This window comes from Cyclopterus lumpus, chromosome 24 (assembly GCF_009769545.1).
Source record: "Cyclopterus lumpus isolate fCycLum1 chromosome 24, fCycLum1.pri, whole genome shotgun sequence".
NCBI classification, from domain to species: Eukaryota; Metazoa; Chordata; class Actinopteri; order Perciformes; family Cyclopteridae; genus Cyclopterus; species Cyclopterus lumpus.
The window spans coordinates 17,421,544-17,440,864 of record NC_046989.1 but is presented as its reverse complement, the minus strand read 5'-3'; the positions used below and the strand labels follow the sequence as shown (position 1 = coordinate 17,440,864).

The 19,321-nt window shown below is 46.0% G+C and overlaps 1 protein-coding gene across 4 annotated transcripts in view; it reads right to left on the bottom strand.

Moving 5' to 3' along the window:
• fynb (FYN proto-oncogene, Src family tyrosine kinase b) overlaps positions 1 to 19,321 on the bottom strand; it is a 48,246-nt gene that overhangs the window by 8,739 nt on the left and 20,186 nt on the right. Inside the window, exons 3-9 of one of the 4 annotated variants that reach the window (XM_034527071.1) lie at positions 11,418 to 11,674; positions 8,445 to 8,541; positions 5,252 to 5,350; positions 4,747 to 4,850; positions 4,349 to 4,498; positions 1,120 to 1,284; positions 623 to 778 (exon numbers count right to left, since the gene is read on the bottom strand). In XM_034527071.1, the coding sequence (XP_034382962.1) occupies positions 623 to 778; positions 1,120 to 1,284; positions 4,349 to 4,498; positions 4,747 to 4,850; positions 5,252 to 5,350; positions 8,445 to 8,541; positions 11,418 to 11,664 (1,018 nt within the window). In that variant the 5' untranslated portion in view covers positions 11,665 to 11,674. The remainder of the gene's footprint in view (positions 1 to 622; positions 779 to 1,119; positions 1,285 to 4,348; positions 4,499 to 4,746; positions 4,851 to 5,251; positions 5,351 to 8,444; positions 8,542 to 11,417; positions 11,675 to 19,321) is intronic. The other 3 variants (XM_034527072.1, XM_034527073.1, XM_034527074.1) reach the window with 3 other exon arrangements.

Below are 19,321 nucleotides of genomic sequence, written 5' to 3'. Positions count from 1 at the left end.
TACAAATAAATACACAGCGATCAAAACATAACCTCCGCAAAAGTATTTTGCGAAGGTAACAACCAACTGGCGGTTGCTGTAACTAAAAATAGTTTATAGTCTTTTAGCTTGACGAGGCGGCTCATGCTACCTAGCTAGCCAGCTAGCTAAGAGTTTGACACTCTTAACTCAAAGTTAAGAGCACATGTTAACGACAGCAGCTAGCCGGCTAATTGCTTTGGTTACTTTGAGTTTCCATTAGTAACATGTTCGAACTTTGTGAAAAGTAAAACGCAGTCTTAATATTGACCATTTTGGAGTTCCATACCGCCCTCAATGCTGCACCCAATTGATTACTGGAAATAACAGCAAAGTAGAAATGTGTATTTATGCTTTAGAACCGATTTTCAAAACATGTATGGATTATGTTTTGCAAAATAAATCCTGCAGGAATGTTGGAAAGGCATAAGAAAGCATTTGCTTTCATCTCCAATTAGCGCACAAAATTTCTAATTATTTCTTGGCGTATTTTAGAGTGCATTTGAAAAGATAAATACAAATCTTTACATGTATTTCCAGGTTGGCCCAAGGTGAACATTCAAAATAGGGTACTATTGGGGGGCGGGTTGGTGAATTTCCTTACCGTAAAACACATCAGCAAAACATCCCGTCCCCAGCTTTACTTCCAACTCAAGTGTGTCTCTGCTGATCTCCCAGGCATCATGACTCAAGCCCATAGTGTCAGGGATGTAGTTCACACACACGCCCGTTAAATTAAAGCACAAACCATCCGCACTCTCTACATGGGGAGGGAAGGCAAGGCACACAGGGTTAACTACTGGGGAGAGGAACATGCAGTGAGGGACATGGAAGGGAGCCATCTCAAGACCGTGAGAGCAGAGTCTCCTGACACATTAGATGTTTTTTACAGATGATTTTGGAAGAGAGGGGGGGGGGGGTCAAAAAACAATATAATTCCCCCACCCAAACTGAGAATTATCGTAATTTCCTGCCCCTTTTTCTCATTTCATCCCCTCCCTTCCCAGGCCAAATTATTGGCTTGGTATTTTGGTCTGGTGTCTCTGCTGGCTCGGCCCCTTCCATGCGGCCCTCATCTTCCGGAGGCGACCGGATCCGTACCCATCCAGACCTCCCCAAACTGCCCGTTCCCGAGCCGCTTGATGAGCTGCAGCGACTCCCGCGGGATCTCCCACACGTCTTTGGTTTTAACGGACAGGTCGGCGAGCCGTGGCATCCCTTTGTGGCAGGGAACCACCAAGCGACAGCAGAGCCCCGCGGCTCGGTCTGCACGCGCCCCCCCCCGCAAGGCGATGCACAGATAAGAGCATAGAGAGATGTGGAGAGCGTTAGCAGAGCGTTCTGCAGGAGAGCGAGCAAATCCTCAAAGCAACAACAGAACGAGACAGATACAAGGAGGATGAAGAGCCAGCTGAAAATCAGGTCTAATGTGGACTCCATGATCCTGAGTGAGTCATCAGGGTTATTTTAATGATTTGGCTTGGAATCTACAAATCTCTAAAGGAAAGCTATTTTTCAAACCGAACTATTGAGTTGAATTATTATGGTAAGTGTAGGATGTAGTACTTTTGTTTTTTAGAAAGTCATAATACCTGATTCTCTTCTGCAAAGATTTAGACCGATTTTTTAATCAGACCCTGACGGTAAAAAAGTGGTTTAATAAAAAAAATTAAAATAAAGATTCTGACAAGTTCAGTGCAAGATGGATAAGCTTCCTCACCAATAACTCTTATTACTGGAGACACAAAGCAGCAAGTGTGGGGTCATAGAAGAAGCATGGCCCTGTGTTACGACTCACTTTGGCTAATGGCATCTACGACTCGCTTACACTTTACGATAATGACGGTAATTTGAGAGATTGCTCCGGCACATCCTTCACTCATCTGGGAAATGTACATCACACAGTTGTGGTTAAACACGGGGAGGGCCATGCTTGTTTCGGTCACCGTGTGGCGCTCCAGCTGCTCCCATTTCGATCCTCCGCGGCCGCGAATGCTCGCCACTTTAGCCGATGACACCGTGTTCCCTGTGTCACGAAATCAAACAACTCTTACTCTGGGAGGAAGCGCTCATGTTTGCCCACGATTGATTAAGCCGGTGGATTACGGGCAGAGTTTCCGTTGGTACCGCCATGCTCGTATCTATTAAGACCCCCCTCTCCACCCCGCTGCTAGCGATAAGGCCCCAGGTTGTTTGCACGAGGCAGTAAATACGAGATAAAGGCCCCCCCCCCCTCTCCCCCGTGGGGGGAGTTCAACATGCAGCTTGACCATCAAAGCCCATCTGGGCGGCCCAGCTGCTGCCTCAGCGGCTGCACTCAGAGGTCAATACAGCTCGATGTTCACCCTGCTGGCTGTCATAAACAATGTCGATGTGACCGCCACACACCACGCATCCAAACAGGCAGTATCTCCTAGAAAGGCTCGGAAGCTTCAAATGATGCCTGTGATCTGATCAGAGTCCGTCCATTCCATCCATTACCGCACGATGAAAGCTTTTTTAAATTATTATTATAAAAAAAAAAAAAAAAGGAAGAATCTGTCAGCGAGGGTGCAATTATTCAAATCGCTAAACCAGATTTTGTCTGACGTTTCTAACTTTGGCGCCGCCAAGTGGTAGTTTAACAACAGCAACTGATCCAACCCGGGGACAAAGACTTAATGGTCTTAGACCGCACCCGTTTTCACCGAGACGGAGATAAAACAGGAACATTTCGACGTGCAATTGCCATCTCAAAAAATGCGACGTACTATCTTCTAAACTTGACTTATTATTTCATAATAATGTCTTACTGAGTCAACTTTTTCATCTATTTGACTTAAGCAAGGCTGCTTAACCACAACCTCTTTTGTAAGAGGATGAATGGGCTACTTGTTCTTTCCAATATTGCATAATCTCGATTCTCAAGGCCTTTCTCGTCGCTTCAGTCGCATCCGACGAATAGCTAGAGCACATTTTTGCCAAAGCAGGGGAAAGCAGAAAGCACACGGGCTGAAAAGAGTCACGGTAATTAGCGAAGGCGCGTCGTCGGCGCCGTACACCATCTGGGTTTTTGATGAATAAATGGAGGTGATGTCGACGGGCCGTTATTGCACCGGGACACAAACGCACAGAAAAAACAAAAAAAACTGTGTTGATTTTAGAGCTTAAACGTCGATACGTCAATCAGAGCGTGGCGGGGGAAAAACAAATATTCGTTTCTCAGTGAGCGGGACACCGAGGATGAGAGCGGTGAAATGAAACGTGGCGACGAATGAGAACACATCATTATCGTTACTCCCTAGAGGAGGAGAAGCAAATGAGAACAGAGTGAATAAAGAGGAAAAACAACTACGAGCAATAATTCCCATCTCATCCTGTAAATCAGATTATCAAATCTATGCGTGTCAGCGGACCAGATGCAGCGGTCATCTCCTGACAGCAGTTGGAGCCGGCAGGAACAAGCCACACACACACACACACATACACACACACACACACACACACACTCTCGCCACTCAGCTGTGCTGCTCATTGAAAAATGAATGCGAAACTATATAAATAACAAAATAAATGACGTCTAGTAGGTTTCCATTTGGTCTGCCCCGGGGTTTAAGTATTCCTCTGTGTTCAAAAATGTGCTGGCAGGCCAGATGCAATTCCAGTGCAATAGTGTCTTCTCTATGCACTCTGGATCAATTCAAGGAAACCGTCACTGGGCCAGGAGAAGACTTTGATGTTGCTATTAACAGGGGACAAACGGGGCCCCCTGTTTATGGAAAGGGGCGGCGCAATGCTTCATGGGCCATATGGCAGCCCTAATGTACATACCATATTCTATTCAGTGCTGCAGGTTATAAGCTGCACCAGGCAACAATTTTGTGTAAATCACAAGTAAGGATCACATTTTCTGAGGCTTTGCTACAGCGATGCAGTTTGTCAAATTTGCAGACATGATGTCTGTATCTTTACTGCTGGATGTTTACTCGCCCTTTATGTCTGCATTTGCTGTAGTTTTTCTCTGCTTCTTTCCAGAATAAAAATGACCCATGCATCCTAGAATTAACCAGAATACATCCTGAAAAATAACAAGGATAAGTCCTGAAGTGATTGAGAATAAATAACGTCAAAGACGGTAACCAGAATTTATCCTAAAAATGACAAAGATATGTCATAAAGTGAACATGATTACATTAACTGGAATTATGTCCTAGAAATTTCATGGACACATCCTAAAGTGAATGACAGTACACAAGAGGAATGCGTCCTAAAATTAATCATATTAAGTCCTTAAATTCACAGGTTACTTAAAAGAAATCTCTAAATAGATTGAAAGCGCCGTGTTTAATACCTGAGTAGTGCTGGACCAGCTGCTGCAGCATGTCAAATTGAGCCCGTGTGGTGATGTAGTAGCCGCCACTGTCCAGCTTACGGATCTTATAATGCTTGACGTGGTCACCTTTCACATCGTCCCAGTCCCGTATGGACAAGGAGAAGGCACCTGGAGGGGGAGGGGGAGGGGAGAGACACAGTACAGGGTTGGAGTCGCTAAACATCACAAACCAGCCTGGTGTAAATCAGCAAAAAAAATCAAATCAAAGAATAATCTAACAAGAATCTGACCAAGCATTCAGCGCTCACTTTAAAAGACGTGAAACAATTTGGTTGCCACTTAAAAAAAGCATTACGGTTCTGTATTTTTCACTTTTTTTGTTTTATAAACAGCCTGTGTGACTCGAGTGGGTTTACCCTTTGTGGTTTCACTCTCCCGGATGAGGTAGGTTCCTCGAGGGTTGCCGGTGGACTGCAGCTGCCTCTCTGCGTCCTTGCGGCCCAGTTTACCAAAGTACCAGCTGCAATCGCAGGAGAGGACATGTTAACTCAACAGTACAATGCACCAGCAACACACACACACACCTTAACGGTGTGCAAGAACTTTGTGAAAAAAGTGAAAAAGAAAGCGGTTCAAAGCTGCAAATGTTGGAAACGTTTTCCCTGCACCGTCATAACTTATGCACAGCAGTTATTCTAATAGTCCTTTTATTCCTTTACAGCTGTGAGGGAGTTTAAGAATTATTTTATGTCATGGGCATCATATGTCAGATTAAAGTCTGCACGTGTGCGGCAGTCAGTCGGCAACTAATCTCCAGCTACTTCAGAGCACATTCGAGATGAAAGTCACTAGTCCTGGACCAGTGTACTGTGGCTCTCTGGGGAGCATTTACACACACACACACACACACAAAAAACTTACTCCTCTGCCTGGATGGAGTCCACCGGAGCCACGTAATTACTGGGAATGTAGCCACTGCCACCGGTGGTGAGCGAGCGAGCATCCCACCAGTCTCCTTCGCTGAAAGTGAGAGAGAGAGAGAGAGAGAGAGAGAGAGAGAGAGAGAGAGAGAGAGAGTTACAGGATTGGGAGAAGGAGGGGGAGAAAGTTAAAATCTCATTTACTGTACAGTAACCCTAACCCTCAGAGGCGTTGGAAGACGGGCAGAGCCAAGCAAGCCGTTTGCCCCCGCTTCCAGTCTTCATGCTAAGCTAGGCTAAACACGCCCTGTACTTTGTACTCTGTACTAATCAAGTCTATAGGAACGGATGGAACATGTTCGAGAGAAATGAGAAATGAATGAACTTCAATGAAAACAGTTTTCCCCTGCTAGGCTAGGCTAACCACTTCCTGACTCCAGTATTTCACATACACACACACACACACACACACACACACGAGACGCCGTTTTACTAGTTTTTGTTTCAGCCTCTGCATTCAACTGCTGGTGTGTGGCCACGATAAAAGAGGCTTTCTGATAAATGTCAAGGAGGAGAAAAGTAAGGGAAGAGGAGGTGAAAAGAGGAGAGGCTCCTTAAAGACCTCTCAGTCTGGACACCCACATGGCCATTAGTGTCTCTCTTTGATGTCCTCTGGGCATCTCTATCCGCCCCTCACTGCGCCTCAGACTCCTTTCATTTGTTCACTACTCACCCCCCACCTAAGATTTCTCATATTTCATCTTTACTTCCTTCCATATTGACATGCTATTCACCACACCTCCTTCCTCATAGTCCATAAAAACAATTCTGATCCACTTTTATTTGGGGTAGATTACCATGAGAAATGGAACTTTCTCAATGTTAAAATGTATGGAATGGCACATTTTAATATCCACTATATTGATATTTGACAGATAAAAAAAGGAAAAGGAGATTAATAACATGCACCAGGTGCTTTCTGTATGGATCTACTGGGTGGTTATTTTAAAAAGTAGCTATAATAATTGTAAGAACATCTTCTGAGTGCCACAGAGAGGGTAGGAAGAGAAATGCATTATTGTTATTTTCTTTTCATGGGATTCCCTGACAAGTATATAAATAATATCCCTTCGGTAAGTCAAGCTGAGGAGTTTTCCCATCCATTTATGTTTTATCACAGTCTTACAAACGCCCCCCCCCCCCCCATGTTTCCTTTTTCTTACCTCCACTCTCTTCTTCAGTAACTGGCTGTCTTAAGGGACAGATAGCAGTCGTAGTGGTTCGCCGTCATTACAAATGCTTACACGTGAACGCACAATAACTCATGTACTCTCCACACACACACACACACACACACACACACACACACACACACACACACACACACACACACACACACACACACACACACACACACACACACACACACACACACACACACACACACACACACACACAGCTCGATTCTATCCCACCAAAAAGAAAAGGGGATTTGAGAAGGATGCTAAAGACGGCGAAAGAGACTTTACACCTTTACTTATGCGGAGAGAGAGAGCGAGGGAAAGATGAAGTCCCGAATATCAGCCTTATTCTTCAGGGAAAAGTATGCAGGAGCGAGAGGATGTGTTTTGCGTGGGCAAGTGTGTTTTCATGGAGCCATGGGAGAGAATTTAACTGACGGGGGCGGGGCCATTGTCTGTCCCACTGCATCTTTCCGACAGGAGGATTTTCCCACCAAGCCCTTTACCACCTTTGTCCAGCAGGGGTCAGTGTGGCCAGCTGGAGGAAGAAGCCCACTCCTAAACAAGCAGCAAGGCGTGGACAGGGACGAGGGAGGTGGAGAGGAAGAGATGGAGGAGAGGGTGAAGATGTTTGGCCCCTGCTGAGGAGCAAGGGGAGGAAGAGGGTGTCGTCTTGCTCGTGGCTGAGGCCCGGCGGGGGCCTCGAGGTGTGTGGTGGAATGTGCGAGACGGCGGCTGGGACAGGATGCTGACCGGGTGTGGTGGTACGGTAGAGAGCTATCATAGCATTCATATTTATATAGTTAAAACTCTGTATTTTGGTGTGAAAGCACAGTGTGTGCTTGTTTAGAGGAAAGCAACTGTGAATACACTACAATAAACACTGGTGCTGCATTTCTTACATGCATTGGCAAATTTTTTTATGTATTATTGGATAATTAGTTTTCTCTTCATACACGTTGAATTGTGTGCTTGACTCCCTGCTGTTGGCTACACAAACGATAGATACATTGGAATTTAATTACATGGGCTGTTTTAAACAGTGTTGCATTGCTAGGCAACAGCTTGGGTCCATGTTTACTTCCTGACGGCGCATGTCATTCGTTTACACTGCGACAGGAAAAACACTGGGACACATTTTGGAACGTTCACAACTGAAATGCTCTTTTGATGGTTTCCACAGGTTTTCCTATTTTCCCATAATTACGAATTGTATTGTTCTTTATGGGAAACTTTGTGGGAGTTATTTGATTAAGGTACTAACACACATTTGTTTTTATTTATATTACATGTATTTAGTAATCTGTTGAATTCTATATTCTTAATATTTTTATTTTGCCAAATTCTCTCTCTTGAAACAATAGTCACTTGCTGTCCCTCTGCAGTGCAGTGGTGCGCCGTGCACGCAGAGAGCAGCATAATCACCACAAAATCTAACAGACAATAGTGTCGGAGCACAGACCCACCAGTCCCCCCCCGCCCCCGCCTCCTCACATGTCACTGCAGCGCTCCAGAAAACCCAAACAGAGAGAGAGGCAGCTCCAAGCAGCCTCATGCAGAGGTAAACAAACAAAATATGAATCCACAAGCCAAGGACACGATGATTAAAGAGCTGGAATACACACATGCACACACTGTACGTCTGCATTTCTGCTGAGCTGGAAAGACAGATCAACAAGCACTGTGGGTGTAGCGGGGCCCTTCCAGTCCAACCTCAGAGGGACGTCTTCAAGGAACACCTCTGCTCCCCTTAAATAAACATGTTTACTGCTCGTTGTCATGCTGCATGCTCGAGCCGCCGTTTTTACCTTTGCACCCTCTGCGCTTTTCTTTCATGTGTAAATTAATTAATTTGGCAATGTTGGGGCTCCCTGGTTGGTTGATTTATTTTGCTCCGGAGTAAGAAACCCAGACACTTATTTGTTTTTTCCCACGTACCCAGAGATGACTTACGTGCTGTTGATGATCTGGAACCGCTCCCCTTTCCTGAAGCTGAGGTCGTCCTCTGTCCGCGCCCCGTAGTCGTAAAGTGCCACGAAGAGGGTGACTCCTGCAGGAGAGGGGGGGGGTAAACACAGCATCAGTTGGGGGGTTCAAGTGCAATCCACGTGTTCACATTTGATGTGGCGTCACGCGATGTGTGCGAAATAGCGGGAAAGTTGTCTGCCGGCTTTCCTGCGGTTGAACCGGCAGAAGAACCTTTGCAGAATCATTCTCACAAAGGAACCTGAAGTCACCGTCACCTTCCCCACCAAGTCTTGTCCCCTCCTCCCACAGCTCTCATCTGGAGGTCTCACGGCCCCTTCTCTCACCGTGGCTCCCCCCAGCCTCACACACTGCTCGTCGCTCGCTTGTGGCTAACGTGAAGGGAGGAATTCGGCTGGTTGGAGGACGCGTTAGCAGATCGCAGAGGTTAACAATATAAATAAAAATGTGAGGTGGAGAAACACTCAAACTGTTAAACTGCCCATTTAGGAACAAATAGTCCATGATTAGGAGAAGACAGAGAAACAGCAGGGGGAAACATTTTGTACAGATATATACACACACTCACAAGATCCTCGGGGACGAGTTAAACCAGATAATATGGCTCACATCTCATTACGGCTTCAATTGAGTTAACACAAAAATTTAAAATTACACTCTGAAAAGATGAATCATTTATTCTGGCTTACTTTTAATTGGGGTTACAGGGTCACATAGTAGTTTGAGTGCTCCGCCTGCGAGTGGATTCACTTTCCAACAACTGAATAAGACGCTGAGCTCTTTGCCGGTAGACTCGTTGTGCGTTTCTCTTTAATAAAAGCATCAGCTAAATCCCTACAAACAAAGTCACGACCCGTCAGTAATGTGACTCCAGGGTAGAGCCACAAACGCTGGACGGCCTGGTGACGGAAGCTGGGATTTGGGGGTGCCTCAGTACAGTTTGACACAATACATTCCACGTATTTCAACGCATACTCCGTTATTACCGCTTGCATACTGCTTTTTGTTGTGAAGTTCAACAGGTCGAAACTCCCTCTCATGCATCTACTTTAGATCGCAGTAAAACATCTCCTTCAAACAATTATATATCCTAATTTATATTGGTAAGTTTCTCACCAAAATCTACATTTTAAAAGATTACATTTGAACACGTCACCATTACCCTATGAATTTGCCTAACCTTTGACTAAATAGAGCAGCACGATGCAGCAATGGCGCCTCCCTGTTAATGTTAGCTTTGTTATTTAGCCCAAGAAGGACTTTTAATGGACGTGTCTAAACTGGGCCAAATTCGGCATGGCACTCCCCCAGGGCCCCAGCAGCCATATTTCAACAATTGATTTAGTGAGCAGGCGACAGTGTTATTATAACCAAACATTATGAAATTATGAACAATGCTATGAACTGGAGTTGTCCTTAAAGAGGTTTTTGTTTCGCTCACTGCCTCACGGCGATCAGACAACGGCAGCACTGGAGAGCGTTTTGCTTCGGCAGGTATTAAGCTGTTTCATGCCTCTGAGTGTTTGATCGCATCTTGTTTTCTTTCTCAAGTCGCTTCACTTCAGACGCTCTCACGGGACCGAGTCTTTCTGGGTAACTGTGTTGATATGAAGAGAGGGTGTTTGTGAGGCTCTCGCCGTTAGGGCAGCCGATCATGTGGCAGCAAACAGAGAGAAGGGAGGGCACACTGTTCAAAAGAGAGTGTCTGATTGAAAATGCAACAAGACCCCGAATGCGTCACCGGTATGGTTTTGCACTGCGAATGTTCCATGAGGTCAGCGGAGGTGGGCATTAGGTACACTGGTGTATTGATTCGTCCTGGAGCTGTCTGCGGGGATCACACTCAATGTGCTACACAAGGTCATAGGTCCAGCTGGGAATTTCCATTTGGCAAACGGACATCAGCAAATGATAAACTGATAATCGATAAGATTCCTGATGCCAAATGCAATTTTGAGTCTCTGCAGTGCGACAGGGGACTGGGGGGTTGATTGTGGCTGTCAGAGCAAACAATCGAGGCAGCTGTGTGTTATAACAGGGGTTGAGAGGGAAGGGCCGGCTTATGTCCACATTTTTTCCCCACCAGGAGAAAATTAAAAAGCTAAGACTCTCTGCTCCTCTGCCCGCCGAGTGGATTTGGATTACTTGGTGGGGAAAAAAATCCGCACTTTGAGGGAGAGGACGCCTGTTAGGTCGAGTGGAAGCGCAGAGTTCCTCTGCAGAGCCGGCCCAGGGCTCAGTCGCAGAACATAAAGGATATCCTGAGTAGGAATATTCCCCTACATAAACAAGGATCCCGAGCGCACAAAGCCCCAGCGCTAATGCCAGCCGGACGTTCCTGGCGGGGGCCGGGCTGGGGTCGAGCTGGGGTCGGCGGTGGAGCTGGTGAGGATTGTCAAGAGTTTGGGGTCTCTAACCGCACCCCGAAGAGTTTTGCAAACGGTGTGTGTGTGTGTGTGTGTGTGTGTGTATTTGTCACTGGGTGCGTAGAATGCTGCAACTACGTGGGAATGCAGCCAAAAGAAATGACCTCCACACTCGGAAGATACTTTCCCTGTTCTGACAAAACAACAAAGACGCACTGAAGTACCTTTCGAATGAATTACTTCCGTCCTCCTTAGTTCTTTCTAAAATACCGATAGTCTCCCCCGAGCCTTGACTGTCTCTTTGAGATATCTAATAGCTCGACCACACTTTTTTTTACATGTATAACTACAGTGGATGGGCGTTGGAACGAGTGTGACCTACACTCAATACTGTGCCTGAACGCACCACGAGTAGAAGTGAGCCATGATGTTTGAAAGGTCACAAAAAAGAGATGTGTATTCTGTATTTTGGTGGGCAATCACAAAAAAACAACAGGGACACACACACACACACACATATATATATATATATACTGCACATACATACATACATACATATACACATATCCCTCACCTGTCCCACCGCGGGTCCTCAGGGTTCCTGTGTGCGCGGAGGTGCTGACCCCCCCGAAGACGGTCATCCCCTGTCCGACGGGGGCTTGGAAGTTGTTGTAGTTGGGGATGGCGGTGACCCCGAAGCTGGGGTAGTGCTGCGGCGTGGGGTCGGCCCCATAGCGGTAGCCCGCTCCCTGGGAGATGCTGGCGTCTCGGTCGTCCGTGAGTTTGGTTGCTTCCTTATCCTTGCATTGCACACAGCCCATTATCTATAATCTGTGGATGACAGGAGGAGGAAAAAAAGGACATTGGATTGGTTTATGAAAGTCAGCAAGAAGATTGCGCGTGATAAAGGGAGGGATAAAAAAACAAAACACAAACAGGCCAGAAAAGCATTAATGCAGGCAATGAATTTAACTTGTGTACTAAGAGCTGGACGGGTGGATCGATGGGATGAAAAACATTGTGTCTGGCTGCACTCGGTCACCTCAGCACACCCCCGAAGCGAGCTGAACTCATCGCTCCGTTCAAGGTTCTCCTTCTCACACTGCTTCCTCAGGCAGGGACATTGTGTTTATAGCCTGACACACACCGCTTGAGTGAAGGGAGGACGGAGTGTCGGTGGACAGATGCTGTTGTTTTTGTCATGGAGACGGACAATCGGCCTTCGTTTGTCTTAAACATTTTGGGCAAAGTATTCTACTTCATTCTTTACTGTGTAAATAAAAGTTATCTTGCATCGCCCATTAAGACGCAAGCTCGGGCCCCCGTCCATTCTGACTACATAATGTTAGCTTAACATATAAAAAGCCCTCCACCAATCTGACCTGTCAAAGTCCATTCACCATTCACGCAGAGTACGATTGAACCTGTAAAAACGCAGCAGCTTTGTCAAGTCGGACAAATGACGGAAAGTGACATCGCCGGGGTATGTCGACTCAGGTTTGGAGATGGAGTTGCATTATGGGAATTGAAGGATTCAGTGTTTGTGGAGCTTGACTCAAACTAAAATCAGGAAGTCTGGGCTTTGCTGCCTTGATTTTGGCTCATTTAAAAAAAAAAAGAAGAAATATATTTTACAAGCCATTTTAGGAAAGTGAAAAACTACCAAAGAGTTTGTGATGTTGCTTTTGTAACGGACCAAAACAAAGTTTATGTTGCACATGTGTGTGTAGATACCGCTCCAGACTACGGCCTTAAAAAAACATCTTGAAATACTTTCTCAATGGTTTATTGGATGGTCTTTCTCTCAGCAGAATAAATTGCTGAGATTTGAACAAAATAAATGACACACCACAGCGGGGGCACAAGATTGCCCTCGTTACGTGCTTCCAGAGGAATTAACACCAATCCAATTGTTTCTCTGCAAAAACAAGGACAAAAATCCAGACTCTCCCCTGAAGACAAAGTGTCGGTCTGGCCTTCAGCCAGTCTGTCCTCAGGATCACTTCTATGTTATATTTGCCTCCCTCCCTCCCTCCGTCTCAGTCGCCTCATCTGACTCCGGCGAGAGGCGGGATTCACCCGTGACACACGGTGAGGACAGAGAGAGGAACGGCGAATGAGGAGCGAGGGCTTCCCCTCTTTTCATCAGAGCTGGTGATAAACAAGTGGATGACCACAGAGAGGCATCTCACTCCCCCGTCTCGCCGACAAAACCATAAAGCACTCTGAAACGAAACAATCACACCCCGATCTAACAGGAAGCTGCCGGAGGGAAGAGGCTGACAGGCGAACAGCAACGCCAGCGCACAATATCCATCACAGTGAAATCTGCATACGGGGTTGTTTTGCTGGAGGCATGGAGCCAAAAAAAACTACAGAAAAACACACACACACTACAATCTCTAACGTCATCTATCTATACTTTCTATTTGAGAATTTCTCATTTAGATGTCACCGAGGACTCGTGACAGTTTTTCAATTCAATTCAATTCAGTTTATTTTATATAGCCCAATATCACAAATCACAAATTTGCCTCAGAGGGCTTTACAATCTGTACACATACGACATCCCTGTCCCAGGACCTCACATCGAATCAGGAAAAACTCCCCAAAAATAACCTTTGACAGGGAAAAAAGGGAAGAAACCTTCAGGAGAGCAACAGAGGAGGATCCCTCTCCCCTGATGGACAGATGCAATAGATGTCATGTGTACAGAATGAACAGCATTTACAAAGTTACATAAACACATTACATGAATATGACAATGTATGAATGGACCTCCACAATCCATGAAACAGAAGGAGGTAGAGAGGAGGCGCATCAGCAGGGCCAACGCGGGAGGCCGGTTCACCAGGCATCAGACACCTCCAGGTCCAATGGACCCTATGAGACGTGAAGTCACAACGACTCTGGGGAGGAAGCAGAGTTAATAAGGTGCAATGGAGAGATGTAAATTCATCCATAAGGAGAGAGAGAAGATGAGATAGGTGCTCAGTGTATCATAAAACATCCCCCAGCAGCCTATAAGCCTATAGCAGCAGTTATATTTCACTATTTTCGAATGAGGAATCTGTGGTTATCTAGCCTCCGCCAATTAGTGAGGTTGCAGTTCACATCCATACCGGTCCAAAATGTCATCACGTCGTCATTCGTATCCGATCAGACACTTCTTGTCACGTCAGCTGTTGGCGAAGGAACATCAGAGAGGAGTGCAGGTGTTGTCAGAGTTTTGTTGGAGTACAGAAAAGCGGAGCTGAGGGTTTTCATTGTCAGATGTTCAATGCCATGGCTGAATATTTAGATGATGTCGACGAGGAGGACGCAGGATTTCTGAACGAGACCCCTCCTCGAGCGAGACTCCGTTAAGACACAATAACAAGCAGACCGGATCACTTAAACCCTAACATACCCGCATAGTATAACCAGGGGACCACATGACTCCCCATGCAGTCGCTGTGGACTCAAATTCACTGACAGATAGGATGTTTTTCAAGTATTATACTATGAAACCTTTATACTATATTATATTATATTATATTATAAATGTTAAGATATTAGATTTTACCCCAGGTAATACTAGTAGTGTGTGTACGGCAATAGACTCCAAAAGAAATGGGACCATAGGGTCGAAAAATATCAAAGAGAACCTTTCAGCAACAAATAATTGCCCTATCACTGAAAACCGGATCAAAACAGGACACTTGTGCATGTAAAAGTACCCAGTACTCAGAATCACTCCAGTACTTAATTGACCTAATTATTTACATGTGATTCTCTCTTCCATTCTGATAATGGTAATAAACACTGTCAACGTATAGGATCCAGCTAGCAAGTCTTTACCCCTAGACATTCAATGCATCTTTTTATCTGAACCGCTGGTCTTTGTTGAGCAGCCCTCTCTCAGAGCGGGAGCTTCACACCGGCTGACACACTGTGACCGCTCTCTTTCAACGGAATTACAGGCCAGCCCCTCAGAAGGCACCGCTGGTGCCGAAACGCCGTCAGCACCAATCGAAGGCTGTCACAGGAAGTGAGAGAAATGAACTTATTATTTGTGTTCTTCTTTCTCTTCTCAAACCAAAAGCAGAGGACCAGCCTTTTCACACTGAACGCCTGTGTCTTCTCTCTTATGTGCTCATTCCGAGCTTCGTTTTCAATGTTGGCATCTTTCAGGAGTCACAATAAATTGCCTAAATTGTCTCTAATCATGTGTGTGTGTGTGTGTGTGTGTGTGTGTGTGTGTGAGTGTGTGTGTGTCTCACAGCAGATGCCGGAAACCGGCAGAGACCAGGATCTGCTCTGCGTTCGGACTCTTTACGTCACCCCACCGTGACTGGCAGAGGCAGCCTGAGTCAGCACTGGGGAAGCGGTACAAATGTATTGATCCCTACCAAGCCGGATGGACGGCTGTTCCTGTGCAGCGTGTGAACTCTAAATCTTTGGAGTAGGGGAATAGGTGTGGGTAAGCATCACAGCAGGTCGCGCGGCGTTGCCATGCCGATCGGTGACCTTGATGGGTTTCTGATTCGGGGCGGGTCATCTCTCACCATTGCGACGTGTAAAGCAAAGTGTTGGTCTGCTCCCAGATCCCTGTCGCAAATCTTTCAAGCCGGAGGGATGAAGAGCATACTTATACCATCAGTGGGTGTTTTGATGGAGAACACCGTTCAACATGTCACTCCAAAATGTCTCTCTCCTCCCCCCCCCCCCTCCAATAATTCAAACAAATACCACATTCTGTTATACGAGTACCCTGTTTTCCCCGACCAACTCTTCCCAATAAGAACAGCCGTTGTCAGAACTCAGGCTGAAAGTGCAAAGATGGCCGCTGCACCAATAACCCTCCGTTTGTCCAACGCCATCCTCCGCAGGCCCAGCGAGGGCCGAGCTCATCGCCGATTGCCCTCTTTGAACTGAAGGCTCTTTCATCTCTTTATTTCTCTCTCTTCCTTCCCTCCTTGTCAGGCAGCCCTCGCTGCTGATTAATTATTCCTCCTTCACTTTAAAAAAAAGAAAAGAAAAGAAGCCGCCACCTGCTTGCCGAAGGGGCTGTTTTTTTTGCCGTGTAGGCCCCCCCCCCCCCCTCTGTATATACTTTCATAAAAGGAAAGCATGAATTATTCTCTTTTCGTTGGCTTCTTGCTTTCTGTATGCCGTTATGATTGCCATCGGGCCACGCACCTCCTCCAGTGTTTCAGACAATTTCAACATGAAATCGATGAACCCTCCAGGGGGAAAAAATAAAAAATCCAATTCCAGGGCATTACGTGACCAGGGGTGGAGTCGGATCTATTATTAGTTAACGCAAGAGGCTATTCATGCAACACTGGATGGACGATTCACTGGGAGCTTTAATTGGTGCCAAAGACTAAAAGCATCTGAACGTGTAAAGAGAGGGATTTAAGGAGTGAATGGGGAGACAATTGATTAACTCAACATGAAACAAGGTGGCGCTCAACAGTGTTCCATGGGAATAAAGAAGCGTGTTGAGGGGGGGGGGGGGGGGGGGGGGGCATGTCACCCTGAGTGAATAATTCATGGGAAGGAGCTGAGGGTTTGTCATGGTGTTCGGGGGCAGCCGTCCGGGGACCTGAATTTACATTTGATGGAGAGGTGATGGGGCTCTGGGCTCTCACGTTCGGATCGCTCCAGGGGGGCTTTTTCTGCTGCATCGGTTCTTGGAGGTGTGAAGTGAACACCTGGCGGGATCGCGTCCTAATGAATGAAAACGCCTCCGGCTCCAGGAGAGTGGAAACAGGGTGGGTGGAGGTTGGAGAGGTGCTAACTAATTTGTTTTTTTGCACAGCTTGGGACAATATATGCTCAACAAGGACACGTTTATTAATATACAACACTTAAAATAAACAGTGCCGCTGGAAACAGAGAGCTCTAGGCTTGGCAACCATCTCCATGACAAACCTGAGTTATCGCATGTGTTAAGGTCAATAAATAACATGTACTTGCCGCTGTATTATATTACGTAGTGTATTGCTTGATTGTGTTTACCGTCAATAGAGAAAGTAGCCCAATGAGAGAATATTTAATACCTTGCACGACCGGCAGCAATAACGCAAAACCTCCTTTTATCATCTCAAAAACATATCCAAACTCCACCCCATTTTAACCCTGTCAGATGCAGAGAAGCTCGTCCACGCATTCATCTCCTCTAGACTGGACTACTGTAATTCCTTCTTCACTGGGATCACTGGCAAGAACATCCAGAAACTGCAATACATTCAAAACAGCGCTGCCAGGATCCTGAAAGTCCGGAAATATGAGCACATAACACCCATTCTCCACTCACTCCACTGGCTCCCTGTCTCACTCCGGATTGACTACAAAGTCCTACTACTCACCCATAAATGCATAAATGGACATGCACCTCCGTACCTACCTGAACTCATTACTCCCCAAACCTCCACCCGCATCCTCAGATCCACAAACAGCTCGCTCCTCCGGGTCCCCAACACCAAGCTCCGCCACATGGGCGACCGGCCTTTTGCTTATGGAACAGTCTCTCTGACCTCGTGAGGGCAACACAGACACTGGACTCTTTAAGACCGGCCTAAAAACCATTTTATGCAAGAATGTTTATGACTGTGTTAAATCACTGCCAGCTATTTTCTTTTTTATTATAGTTTGTTTTAACTATGTACTGGCTCTGTGGCATTATTATTATTACAACCGTAATATTTCAATGTTAACGCAACATATATGAGAGTATGGTAATACACCGTTGAGCAGCAAACAAGTGCACTAATCTTATGAGTTTACCCACGGTAGCTCGCTATGCTTGATGTTAGCACAACTGGAAGAAAACAGAAAAGAGCTGACGGGGGCAGCACAGAGTGATTTTGTGGGTTTTTCACATCTGTTTGGAAATTGAAGCCAATGAGGAAGTGCCTTAAAGTTGCATTCTGACTGATTACAAAAACATCCGTCAGATTGTATGTAAAGATGACTCTACGTCTCTCTTGATGTATTCCCTCAGTAAACAATGTTGTCTTTGTTTTCGTTCTACAACTGTTTTTGTTCTACAACTGTAACCCTTTCACATGAGTGTTCCGTTTTACTCGGCTCCACCCTCGCGTGGCACTAAAAATAATGGCGACGGCCATAAAACTTGGGCTGCAACTAACGATTTTAATAATTGATTAATCTGTCGATTATTTGTTCGATTAATCGATGAATCGGATAAAAAAACAAAAACGCATTAATTTCCAACCCATTATTCAACAGAACTGTGCCAGAAAATGCACAGGTAACAGGTACCGTAAATTCAGGACTATAGAGCGCACCTATCTATAGGCCGCACCTGCTATTTTTTTAAGAAAAAAGAAATTGTACATAAATAAGACGCACTTGTCTAAACCGCAGGGAAAGGGGGCGTGGCTTATCTCCGTGGCTTGTCTCTGTAAAAACACCCGTCCACCACGGGGGAAATAACCATTAGTTCTCGCACAACGTTACGGGTCTCTCCGATGGTCTTTGCTCTACCGGCTTTTTTTTTTTGTTGCTCCGCTCCGCTCCTCTCCGCTCCTCTCCGCTCCTCTCCGCTCCTCTCCGCTCCGCTCCCAACTCAACTTTAAAAAAAAAAATGTTATACTCAAACATCTCCGCGTCTTATTGGGTGGCGTAATAATCGCGCGACACAACGAATCAATAATGCAATTCGTTGCCAACTATTTTAATAATCGATTTTAATCGATTCGTTGTTGCAGCCCTACATAAAACCAAGATGGCCACGGCCAAAAGGCTTCAACACTATTGTCCACAAATCAATATGTGACATAACAGCAACTATGTCCACGTGTTATTTAAATTCTCTCCTCGACCCACTGATATAAAAATATGCTTTGGTGCAGCTCCAAATATTTAACTGCTGTACTTCTGAGTCAGTGCAGTTTCATGTTACCGTTTATAGAAAAAGGAGTTGTCATTATTGTTCCGCAGCACAGACAAAAACTCTTGAAGTGCTGACACCTGTAATTTAACCCAACGTGCCTTTTTCCCCGTTCATTTGTCTGCCCCCGTGTTTGTATCACCACACAAATGTCACCTTGAGCTCATGCAGTGGCACGACTGCAGCCCACTGCTCTGCTGCTGCAGCTGTGGCTCCATCACACCAGCGTTCACACTGGAAACATGTCAACAAAATCTAATTCAATCTCGACCAGTAATCAGGACTGAGCGCCCCCCCTGAGTCTTGTCAGATGCTGTGCAGGGGAAGGCCTTCCTCTCCGCACTCCCAGCATGCCGTTCTGCCGCTGGTGTGCAGAGAGAGAAAGAGGAGTTGGCCTGTGCCAGTCAGGCTTTCCTCTTCTATCTAGTCATGTGACACATGAGCTACGAGCACATGCATGCCTGCAACCAGCATCACCCCCCTTCATAAACACGAGTCACCGTAGACGCCAGATCAGGGGCGCCTGTGACAGAAAGCCGGGCTGCTGCGGTTGGCGGGTTCAACTGCAACGTTTA